The sequence below is a fragment of the Lonchura striata genome, chromosome 18 (genome assembly GCF_046129695.1).
Source record: "Lonchura striata isolate bLonStr1 chromosome 18, bLonStr1.mat, whole genome shotgun sequence".
Taxonomy (NCBI): Eukaryota; Metazoa; Chordata; class Aves; order Passeriformes; family Estrildidae; genus Lonchura; species Lonchura striata.
In genome coordinates, this window is record NC_134620.1 from 10626988 (window position 1) to 10638983 (window position 11996).

Below are 11996 nucleotides of genomic sequence, written 5' to 3' on the forward strand. Positions count from 1 at the left end.
AGCCTTTGTGGTGCGTGTGCCCTCCCCCCCCACCGCCTCCCTGACCCTGCAGAGGCTATTGCAGAGTTAATATATGCCCCCCACCCCACCCCTGGTGTCGAACACCATTAAAGCGTTGATTTGATATTTAATATTTTAATTATTAATCGCGCGGGCTCCTCCCCCTCTACTCCCCACAAGGCGGTGCCACCTGCGCGGCCGCGCCGACTCGATGGTTTGGGGGCGGGGCTCGCGCGCGTGCCGGCGACCGGAAGTGAAGGCGGCGCATCCGGTGTGGCGGCGCGGCCGGGGCCGGGCTCCATGAGGGGGCCGGGGTCCCGGGTCAGGAGTTCCTGAGGGGCCGGGGATCCCTGAGCGGGCCGGGGACATCCCGGCGGTGCCGCGATGTCGATGTCGCACCTGTACGGCACGGACGGAGACGATGGCGTGGAGATGGAGAGCTTCGAGGTGTCGGACTGGGACCTGCAGAACGAATTCAACCCGCACCGGCAGCGACACCGCCAGACCAAGGAGGAGGCGACCTACGGCGTGTGGGCCGAGCGAGACTCGGACGAGGAGCGGCCCAGCTTCGGCGGGAAGCGGTGCGGCCGGGCTGCGACCCCCGGGCCGCTCAGGGACCCCAGGAGCTGCCCCGTTCCCTGGAGCTTCCTCCCCCATTCCCTGGAGCTTCTCCCGCATTCCCTGGAACTCCCTCCCCGTTCCCTGGAGCTCCCCCCCCCATTCCCTGGAGCTCCCTCCCTGTTCCCTGGAACTCCCTCCCCGTTCCCTGGAGCTTCCCCCCCATTCCCTGGAGCTCCCCCCCCATTCCCTGGAGCTTCCCCCCGCCCGTTCCCTGGAGCTTTTCCCCCCATTCCCTGCGTCTTTCCCAGCTGTGGACATCGCCGGCTGGGCTGCCCCTCTCACCTGTAGGGATTTTCCCTGTGCTCTCCCTGCAGCACGCAGAGGAGGATGGGGATTGCCTGGCAAAGCAGGGTTAAGCAGCTCGGCAGCCTTTAATATCCCATTTTTGGGAGGTGTGAGGCACAGCAGCTCCCAGCCTCCTGCAGGAATGAGCAGAATTCCCTCTTGTTTGGCAGCTCCAGGGATTACTCAGCCCCCGTGAGCTTTGTGAGCGCTGGGCTGAGGAAGGGGGCGGCCGAGGAGCTCTCGGATGAGGACTCGGATGAGGATGAGAAACCTGTGAAGCAGGAGGAGATTCCCAAGGAGTTTGTGCCCAAGAAGTTGAAAACAGTGAGTTCTCCAGGAAATTTGCTGTTCTCTGTTTTAGGTTTGTGAAACTCAGGCTGTGGTCGAGGGCAGCGAGATGTAATAGAGCACTAAAAAAAGGGAGGAATAATTAAGCCAGAGACCCAAATGTGTCAGGGAAGTGTTTGCTTGGGATTTTGTATCATTGATACAAATACATTGATAAAAATCAGGATAATAAATCATTGGTACAACTGTACATTGGTATAACTGTGTGTCCTTGGGGATCAGTCCTCTCATTTTTTTCAATATTCGTTTTGGTCCATGGAGGTTTAAAGAAGAGAATTCCTGTGATTTCCTGTCTTTCAGACACTTTATTTTTCTACTTTCACAGAATTAACAAATCCAGGCATGTTATAGAGTAAAACTCAAACTCTTCAGTTAAAACCAGAAAGAATCAGGAATCAGCTTCAGCTAAATCTGGTGGTGGAACCTGAGAACTGTCAGGTTGTCAGCCAGAGTTTTTTCAGGGTTTTCCTTTCCCATCTGAGGAATTTCAGGAATCTCCAGTGGTGCTTCACGGATGCACAAGCATGGTTCCAGCATGGGGAGGAAGAACCTTCTGAGGGGAGTTTTGCACATTTTGGTTATTTGAAGCCCCAGGGCTGCAGGTTTTTACGTGTTTGTTTTTGACAGGGTGGAAATTTCAAGCCCAGCCAGAAAGGCTTCGTAGGGGGCTCCAAGTCCTTCGTGGATTTTGGCAGCTGGGAGAGACACACTAAAGGAATTGGGCAGAAGCTCCTCCAGAAGATGGGATATGTCCCTGGCAGGGGTCTGGGGAAGAATGCTCAAGGTATTGTCAATGTGTTTGGTGGTTTATTATTATTAACTGGGGGTTCTGGGGAGAGGTTGGATTCCTTAAAGAGCTGCCATCTGGCTTAAACTTCCTTCTTGTTTTCCTGCCAGTGATCTGGGCCTTGTGGTGAGATTCAGGGGTGTTCAAACTAACCTGTGCTCGTTTGCTCCTCTGGGTATTGTACAAGAGAAAAGGAGCAAGAAAAAAGGCAGTAAATTCCAAAGGTGGTCATCCCACAGGGAAGGAGATGCTGTTTTAATGTGGCAGAATAAAAAGGCAGTGAAATGTGGTTGGGAGTAAGGCTGTGCTTTGGCAGTTTGGTGTGTGCTGGGATGAAGTGATTTTATAGGGAATTGGTGATGTTGGAAGTACCACGGTGCTGGAGGCAGTGCCAGGGAGGGTGTTGGTGCTGATCTGGTAACTCATAGGGAAAGCCTGGCTGTTCTCCCAGCACACAAACTGCTCCTGCTGACCCCATTCCCATCCTGCCAGGAATCATCAATCCCATCGAGGCCAAGCAGAGGAAAGGCAAAGGTGCTGTGGGTGCTTACGGCTCCGAGAGGACCCCACAGTCCTTGCAGGACTTCCCTGTGGTGGACTCAGAAGAGGAAACTGAGGAGGTATTCCTGGGGCTCTTGCTGTTTCCCTGCTATGCTGTATGTACAGAATTCAGTTTTCTTGATTTCTGTGTGTCAGAGAAAACTGGGCTCATTTTAGACAAGCCAAACACAGCATGTCGATTTTGTTCAGGCTGATCTTCCTTGTTGCTGTAATGTTCTTTGTTGTTTCTGTCTCACTCTATTTCTTTAGTTTTGCTAGAATCCCTCCTTTGAAGAGTCCCCTACATAAATAGGCTTTGTCTTCATTTAATCCACATGGTGGGTGACTGGCCCACAGCATCCAAGCTGGTTTTACATGAGCTTCTCCACTTCCCAGTTATTTCCTATACATATTCCTCATGGATCTGATGGTTATTTTCCTGTGAAAAGAGGCAGAATTGGGGTGTGACAAAGAGCAGCTACCACAACTCTGTTGTTTTTGTCCAGGAATTTCAGAAGGAGCTCAGCCAGTGGCGGAAGGACCCAAATGGAGGCAAGAAAAAGCCCAAGTACAGCTACAAGACAGTGGAAGAGCTGAAAGCCAAGGGCAGGATCAGCAAGCAGCTTGCAGCCCCTCAGAAGGAGCTGTCCCAGGTCAAGGTGAGGTTGATAAGCCAAGAGGTGACCCGTGGAGGAACAGTTTGGGCTCTTTGGTGTCACCAGCACATTTTAGGCACCAGTAAGCTCAGTAAAGCCAGTCCTAGGAATTCCTGTGCAGCCTCATGGAGCTCATCCCTGAGCCATGTAATAGCTCTGTGTCATCTGGACGTGGTGACAAGTTTAATTAAATGTGTGTGTAGGGGGTTAATTGCAATAAGTTTAATTATTTCACATTTGTCATAATCAACACTCACCCACTTCTGACAGCACAGTTGTCCTTTTAGGGATTGTTTGATCTTCTACCTCAAAGGGACAGTAAGGGCTTTGTGACAGTAAGGGCTTTGCCTGGTGTGCATTCAATAAAATTATGAAACTGAAATTAAAGTATCTTTATTAAATTATAAAAGTTCTAAGTGCAGCAACTAATGGCAAGATTACTGCTTGTAGAATCATTCACTGAAACTGGGATGAGATGAGGAGATGCTTCTTCTGGCTCTGATTCCAGATTGTCTCTTACTTTTTGTAACTCCTATATCTGATTGTGGAGGCAATCCCCTTGTTCAAATACAGTGTATGTTAGAAGCCTCCTGGAGTAATTAAGGTCCTTGAAAATCTCCAGATTTCAATTTGGAGCCAGGGATTTTCTTTTTTTTTGAAGCTGAGAGGTTTTTGTTAGAGAATTTGTTCTGTGTGCTGGCAGGTGATCGACATGACGGGCCGGGAGCAGAAGGTTTATTACAGCTACAGCCAGATCAGCCACAAGCACAACATCCCAGATGACAGCCCCCAGCAGCCCCTGGGCAAGGACTCCAAGCCCCAGGGCTTTGCTCTGCCCGAGCTGGAGCACAACCTGCAGCTGCTCATCGACATCACGGAGCAGGAGATCATCCAGAGCGACCGGCAGCTGCAGTACGAGAGGGACATGGTGGTCAACCTCAGCCACGAGATCCAGAAGATGGCTGAGGTGCTGTCCCACGAGGAGAAGGCCATCAGCAACCTCAGCAAGGTGCTGGACATGGTGGAGGAGTGTGAGAGGCGGATGCAGCCGGGCTGTGAGAACCCTCTGACCCTGGATGAGTGTGCAAAGATCTTTGAGACTCTGCAGGACAAGTACTATGAGGAGTACAGGATGTCAGACAGGGTCGACCTGGCAGTGGCCATAGTTTATCCTCTCATGAAGGAATACTTCAAGAACTGGGATCCCCTCAAGGTGTGTGCTGGTTTGAGTTATCTGCAGTTCTCACTTGATGGCTCCAGTAATCTTTGTTACTTTGTCCCAAGTGTCCTGGTCTAGTGGGAGGTGGCCCTGCCCATGGTAGGGGGTGGAATGAGATGAGCTTTAAGGTCCCTTCCAACCAGTCTGGGATTCTAAACTCCTGATCAGTGTGGAGAAAAAGAAGAGACAAAATTAAACTCTCTACTGTCCCCAATCTCAGGCATTTTCCGGGTAAAAATTTAGGGGTTTGTAAGGTTAAAACCAATCTCTTCTCTGAGTGTTGGGATGAAAAATGTGGTGAAAAAAATCTCTAGCTGTTGGTTTTTTTTTTTTTAGCAAAAGCAGGAGAGGTTTGTCTGTCAAGTATCAGAGATGCACAGTCTGTTCTCAGTACCATTTAGGCTGGGATAGAGTCTGGATCTCTGTACACCTGGAAAAAGTTCAGACTCTCCTTTTCTCCCCCTGGAGGTGTATTAGTGCTGTAAAGTGGGATTTTTCTCTGGCAGGACTTCACTGAAAGTAATTTAAGAAATTATGGATGTGGCACTCAGTGCTCTGGGCTGGTGACAAGGTGAGGAGGGGTCACAGGTTGGGCTCAAAATGATCTGGGAGTTCTTTTCCAACTTCAATGATTGTGGGATTCTGGAATTAAGACTGCAAGCTCCTGGCTTGCCGTGAGAGGAGGTGGGAAGGCTGGCTGTGCTCTGCACACCCTCAGCCTGCTCTGTGCAGATCCCAGCTGGAATTAATGGGAAAGGATATGGACCATTTGTGCCCTGTCATTCCCAGGACTGTACATATGGCACAGAGATCATAGCCAAGTGGAAGAGCCTTCTGGAAAACGACCAGCTGTTATCCCACAGTGGGCAGGACCTGTCAACAGATGCTTTCCACAGGTAAAGAACAAATGATCTGTCATGTGTTCATCATTTTCCTGTGCTGCTTCCTCAGGGATGGAAAGGAGCAGACACAAGGCAACTTTTCCTAAGGGTTCCCTTGCTGGGTCTGTTAAAAAGCAGTTTGCAGCTACAGGAGAGAAGCAGCTTTAACTAACAGCTCCCGTTTGGTTTATTTAGGCACAGGCTGTAGCTTTGAGCTTCACTTTGATTTATTTGGGGTTTCTTCCCAGACTGATGTGGGAGATCTGGATGCCGTATGTCAGGAACATTGTGGCGCGGTGGCAGCCGAGGAACTGTGGATCCATGGTGGATTTCTTGGATAGCTGGGTGAATGTTGTTCCTGTGTGGATACTGGATAACATTCTGGATCAGCTCATCTTTCCCAAGCTGCAGAAGGAGGTGAGAGAAGAGGTCTGGGGAGAGCAAAGCCATGTTGTGAAACAGTGTTTGTATTCCAGCTGGAACTCCCAAACACTAGTGTGCGGCCTCTGCTGATGGTTTGAGGAGTCGGGGGTTGCACCTGAGCACAAGAGCCCCAGAAATACCTCCTCAGTTTCCTCTTCTGAGTCTTTGTGCTTCAAAAAAACTTGCTGCTGGTGGCTGAATTTAGTTAATCTTCCCTGTTGTGCCCCAAGGTGGAGAGCTGGAATCCTCTGACGGACACGGTGCCGATCCACTCGTGGATCCACCCCTGGCTGCCGCTGATGCAGGCGCGCCTGGAGCCGCTGTACTCGCCCATCCGCAACAAGCTGGCCAACGCCCTGCAGAAGTGGCACCCCAGCGACTCCTCTGCCAAGCTCATCCTTCAGCCCTGGAAGGATGTCTTCACTCCTGGCTCCTGGGAGGCTTTCATGGTCAAGAACATCGTGCCTAAACTCGGTGAGATAACAGACAGTGCTGGCAGCGGCACCTTCCCCCTGACAAGAAAGATCCTTGCTAATGTGGGTGCCAGTGTTACATCAAAGATTGCTGTTAGTGAGGTCCTGTGCAGAGGCAGGAAGATTAGAAAAATATAGGGAATTACTCTGGTTATTCTCTAGGTTTTCTGTCCTACTTTTTTATAAATCATCCATCTCCAGCTGGTAGGAATATCTTGAGAGCTGTCAGGTAAGGACCAGGCTGTAAGATGTCTCTGTTACTCTTGAATTCCTTGGTCTGTTCTAATGTTTCACCATGAGTTTGGTAATGCAAAGAGGCTAAAGGTTAAAAAATAGTCAAGTGGTTTTAGTTTCTCAGTTCTGGCAACAAATTGTAATCACTGGAAGTGGAAATGCACCATTTTATGGCAGGCTCAGCCAAAGATCCCCACTGTCCTTTAAGATAACAAAAAGGTGCTGCTCAAGTTCTGTGTATTGGGGTGAAAGAGGTCAGGGCACTGATAAAACTGAATGAGGCTCTTTTCTAACTGTCCTCTCCTTTCCCAGGAATGTGTCTGAATGAGCTCATCATCAACCCTCACCAGCAGCACATGGATGCTTTTTACTGGGTGATCGACTGGGAGGGGATGATTTCTGTCTCCAGCCTTGTTGGGCTGCTGGAGAAACACTTCTTCCCAAAATGGCTGCAGGTGAGACACTGAGGGCTGAGGAAAGAGGTTCGATGAACTGGGGAGTGTTTTAGTAGAGATTCCTGTCCAGGAATTGCTGTCCTGGTGCTGAGCTGGGCTGGTTCCCACTCAGAGCTCTGTAGTCATTGGTACAATTCCTTTTACTGACAGTAATAATCCAAGTGCTAAACTATGCTGGGGGAGATTCAGGCTGGGCATCAGGAGGAATTTCCTCATGGAAGGAAAGGTAGTCAGGCACTGGAAGGGCTGCCCAGGGAGGTGATGGGGTTCCCATCCCTGGAGGTGTCCAAGGAATGCTTGGATGTGGCACTCAGTGCTCTGGGCTGGTTGATAAGGGGGTGATTGTTCACACATTGGACTCAACACTCTTAAGAGTCTTTTCTATGTTAAATGACTCTGGTCTTTCCTGCACAAAGATCCCTGTGCTGATTTTGACCTGTCCCTTGCTCTGCAGGTGCTCTGCTCTTGGCTCAGTAACAGCCCCAACTATGAAGAGATCACCAAGTGGTACCTGGGCTGGAAGTCCATGTTCTCAGACCAGGTGCTGGCGCATCCCTCCATCAAAGACAAGTTCAATGAAGCCCTTGACATCATGAACCGGGCCGTGTCCTCCAGCGTGGGTAGGTGGCTCGTGGGGGTGGCTCTGCTGCACTGGGCTGGCAGCACTGGGAGGCTGACAGGGGCATGGTCCTGCTGGCAGCATGGCAGGAACTCCCAGGAGCAGTGAAAGTCAGTGGGCTCTGCCTTGCTCTGTCCTTAAGGAGCACCTCTGAGGTGCTGCTCAGTAGTTCTGGACTGCACTGAAGCAGAAACAGATTTTTGGTGGCTTCCTGAGCCATTGAACAACTGATGCTCTTCCAGCCTTGCCCTGCCTGTCACACATTCTTTAGGGCTTGACTTCTAAAGCTGTCATTATTGGGTATTTTCTTTATGGCGAGGTACCGGTTCTTTTCCTTATCTTTACAAAGAGCAGTTCCCTCCCACATGATTTGCTTATCAAAGAGCAGTTCCCTCCCACATGATTCTCCCTACTACCTAAAAGCTGATAGCTGGGAATTGGCTGGGAGTTGCATTGTATAAAACAGAAAGGCAGAAGCACCTGAAATCTGCCCTCTTTCCAAAACTGAGAAGTCGATTTCTGAGCCCAGGCTTGAACACCACACTCCAATTCGTGTCCTGGATGGAGCTGCTTCCCTCTGGGAACAGCTCAGGACCGTGTTCTCCTCATTCTCTCCCCCAGGTGGGTACATGCAGCCGGGCGCCCGGGAGAACATCGCGTACCTGACGCACACGGAGCGGCGCAAGGACTTCCAGTACGAGGCCATGCAGGAGCGGCGCGAGGCCGAGAACATGGCCCAGCGCGGCATCGGCGCCGCCGCCGGCTCCGTGCCCATGAACTTCAAGGACCTCATCCAGACCAAGGCCGAGGAGCACAACATCGTCTTCATGCCCGTCATCGGGAAGCGGCACGAGGGCAAGCAGCTCTACACCTTCGGCAGGATCGTCATCTACATTGACAGGGGCGTGGTGTTCGTGCAAGGGGAGAAGACCTGGGTGCCCACCTCGCTGCAGAGCCTCATCGACATGGCCAAGTGAGGCCTCTGTGCAAGGGGAGACCACCTGGGTGCCCACCTCGCTGCAGAGCCTCATTGACATGGCCAGGTGAGGCCTCCTGGGTGCCCACGTCGCTGCAGAGCCTCACAGACATGGCCAAGTGAGGCCTCCTGCTGCCCACCTCGCTGCAGAGCCTCACAGACATGGCCAAGTGAGACCTCTGTGCAAGGGGAGACCACCTGGATGCCCACCTCGCTGCAGAACCTCACAGACATGGCCAAGTGAGGCCCCACTGAGAACTGTGTCACCAGCCAGGAACAGCCTCTGGGTAACCCTTAGAATAAAGTTCCAGGTTTGTAAATAGTGACACTGGAGCTGGATGCCAGGATGGTTTTATTTGGAAGAGCTGTTCAGGCAGTGGCCAAAGGATGGAGAGCCAGACTTCCCAGCCCAGGAAGCCAGGCTAAGGGAAAACAAGCAGTAATTGCCACCTGGGACACAGGTTTACCAGCAGGTTAGGAGGAATCACATTCTCTGCTCCAACAGCTCAGTGGGGGCTGGCCTAGCTGAGTCTCCCGAGTAGTGGCAGATGTCACAGCTTGTGCTGGCAGTGAGTTACTGTCCCCACAACATCCCTCACACAGCGGGCTCCTCTTTGCTGCACACAGCCAGGACCTGTCCCAACTCTCTCTGCTGTGGGACTGCAGTGGTTAAGAGCAGAGGTGAGGGAAGGATCCTTAAGGCTTTTTTCCCTGGAGGGAGCCAACCTGGTTGTGTTCTTGGGACTGATCAAGAGCTGATCTCAGCAGCAATGAGAGCTGGGGGGTTTTTCCAAGTGTGCACCGGGAACCAGACCCCACGTCCCACTACAAACCCCTCAGATAATTTCCACTTCCTGATGCTGTGAAATGTGTGTAGAACATGCAAAGGCCTTGAATTGTTATGGAAGGGGAAGGAATCAAAGAGCAGTCACTGCAGTGTGAAAGGCTCTCAAGGAAGGTTTTGGTGGAATTGGTTTGCTGGAGTTCAGTGAGTATAAGTCAAAGCTCAGCTTTATTTTTTTATTAAATAAAATATAAAAATGTCCCATCACCTCAGCATTCAGCTGCTGCCACTTTGGACAGAGCCTGATGCCACAGTTGCTCCTTGAGCTCCATCTCAGCTGCACAGAAGCTTCCATGGGAAGAGATGGGGATCCCAGCCCTGCCACCACAGGGATGGTCAGGACTTGGCAGTAGCTTCCTCCCCCTTCCTGATGATCTCCAGGTCCTCACAATCTCGGTACATCGGCTCCTCCATGAAGTCCCAGACCTCAGGGGAGAGCTGCTGCAGTTTGTCCAAGGGAAACCAGTGCACGGAGGTGTCATTGAAGGTGTCCAGGTAGCGGGGGTGACTGGGGAGTGCCACTTCCTCCACTCCTTTCAAGACCTAAAGTTCATTCAGGGAAAAAGTTGCAGACAATGCAGAAGAAGCCCCTTCCTGCAAAGCTGAGCCAGTGAGAATGGTGTCACATTACCCTCAGCCCCTGTGTGCAGGATGTTCTGCAGATGTCCAACAATTCTAAAGTGATTCATTTTTATGTTATAGTGTCTAGCAAAAAGGTTTTAAAAGTAGCTCCCCCTCTTATTTCCAGTGGCAATTAATTTCCTTTCTCATTAAAAGGTGTGTTGTCAACATGAAACAATAATGTTAAAACTGTTGCCTCATACCTTTGCTATGTAAGAATAATCTCTCTCCAAGATTCTGGACAGCAATCTGTAATAACAGAAGATGTCCGTGTTAGACACAACATTCCTTTAGACAGGTTTTCTGCATGGGGGTGGAACATGGAGGGGAAGAGGGCTCACAACTGAAAGCTTTATGGCAACGAAAACGTGCAAAACAGGGAAATAGCTCTCGGAAGCAATAAAATTAAAGCAGGAGCACAGAGAAGAGGAAAGCAGGGTGGGAGGCACTAGAGCCTGTCTAGGCTGTGCCCAGACCTCTCCTCGATTCCTCGGAAGCTGTTCCCGATGATGACCAGCTTGGAGAGCGCCGCTGGGCTCCAGTTGCTCCACAGCAGGTTGTTGTACAGCGCCTTCCCGCAGTGCACCATGTAGAACAGCGTGGCCGCGCCCTGGACGCCGTGTTTCCCTTCCTGCCCGGGAACCGCCGAGCCCATCACGGCCGAGCCGTGTCCGCGGATCCCCGCGGTGTGACCCGAGGGTGTCCTCACCTCATTCTCCGGGAGCAGGCGCAGCCCCAGCGCTCGCAGCGCCGCCGCCTCCCGCGCCGAGAAGACCGGGTCGAACAGTGCGCAGCGGGCGGGCGGCACCTGCGGGGACGGCGCGGCGTGAGCGGGAGCGGCCCGGCGCTCAGCCCGCCGCTCCCCCCGGTGCCGGGGCTCACCCGCAGCTCGTCCAGCAGCAGCAGCAGGAAGGCGAGCTGGTACCGCGCGGCGGGGCAGCGCCCGAACCGGCCCAGCCCGTAGCACACGCAGCGGGCGGGCGGCTCCGCGCCCAGCGGGGCCCGCACGGCTCCTGCGGGCGGCGGGGTCAGCGCGGCGGCGCCGGGGCTCGCTGTCCCCGCTGTCCCCGCAGCCCCCGCTCCCCGCACTCACCGGCGCTCGCCGCCCAGAAGCCGGAGCTCAGCAGATCGTCCCTGCGGGGACAGCGCGGTGTAAGCGGGGCCCGGCGGGGAGCGGACACACGGACCGGGGGGCCGGGCACTCACCGCGCCTCTCGCAGCCGCCGCAGCACCGCTTCGGTGCCGGGACCGCCTTCCCCTTCTTCTTCATCATCATCCTCCTCCTCCTCATGCTGGCCCCGCCGCCGCCGCCGCCGGGCGCGCCCCGCTCGCCACGCTCCCGCCGCCGCCGCCATGCGCGCGGTCACGTGCGCGGTCACGGGACCGGCGGCGCGCCCGGAACCGGCGGCGGGAGCGAGCGGGGCGATCCCGGCGCATCCCGGAACCGCGCGGAGCATCCCCGCAGCCTCCCGCAGCCATGGCCCGCCCCGGCCCCGCGCCATGGTGAGCCCCCTCCCCGCTCCCCCGTGCCGGTGCCCCGGCAAGCACCTTCGGCCCTTCGCTGCTTGCTGTCCCCGGTGGCGGGTGAGGTCTGGCAGCCCCCGGGGCTCAGCAGCTCGGTCCCTGCCCGTGGGTCACTCCAGGGTCCGTGGAGGAGCGGATCCAGCCTCCCGCTCCTGGCCCGGCAGCAGCGCGGCTTCCTCGGTGCCGCCCTTGAGGCAGCCTTTGCTCCAGACCGGGGCTGCTCCGACGGGAAAAGTCCCGCACGAAGCTCTTTCCGAGCTTGTGACGACGTGCTGGCTGACAGGACAGGATGGAAAGTGTTACCGAATGCGTGCGCTCAAGAAATTATGAGCAGAATGATAATCACATCTTCAGAGGGACCCTCCTGTCTCCTGCTTGCTTGGGATGCACATGGATAATAATTCTCGACAATTGTGATAATTATTGTGATATCTCACAAATCCACTTTCTTTCCACTTCTCCTTCCACGTGTCTGAGAGTTGGAGTTGTA

The 11996-nt window shown here is 53.5% G+C and overlaps 2 protein-coding genes across 2 annotated transcripts; one reads left to right on the plus strand and one right to left on the minus strand.

Moving 5' to 3' along the window:
* The first annotated feature begins 259 nt into the window (after positions 1–259).
* TFIP11 (tuftelin interacting protein 11) lies at positions 260–8843 on the plus strand. Its single transcript, XM_021544718.3, has 12 exons — positions 260–581; positions 1077–1230; positions 1882–2038; positions 2534–2661; positions 3088–3240; positions 3941–4450; positions 5246–5352; positions 5586–5754; positions 5991–6234; positions 6780–6922; positions 7377–7542; positions 8163–8843. The coding sequence occupies exons 1-12, from the start codon at positions 385–387 to the stop codon at positions 8516–8518; spliced, it is 2484 nt and encodes an 827-aa protein (XP_021400393.1). The 5' UTR covers positions 260–384; the 3' UTR covers positions 8519–8843.
* Positions 8844–9523: 680 nt separating this feature from the next.
* SRRD (SRR1 domain containing) lies at positions 9524–11337 on the minus strand. The gene is made up of 7 exons (XM_021544593.3): positions 11189–11337; positions 11076–11116; positions 10865–10995; positions 10692–10790; positions 10459–10613; positions 10186–10231; positions 9524–9904 (listed from the first exon to the last, which is right to left on the minus strand). Exons 1-7 carry the CDS (start codon positions 11335–11337, stop codon positions 9698–9700), a joined length of 828 nt encoding a protein of 275 aa, XP_021400268.3. The 3' UTR covers positions 9524–9697.
* Between the last annotated feature and the right edge of the window lie 659 nt (positions 11338–11996).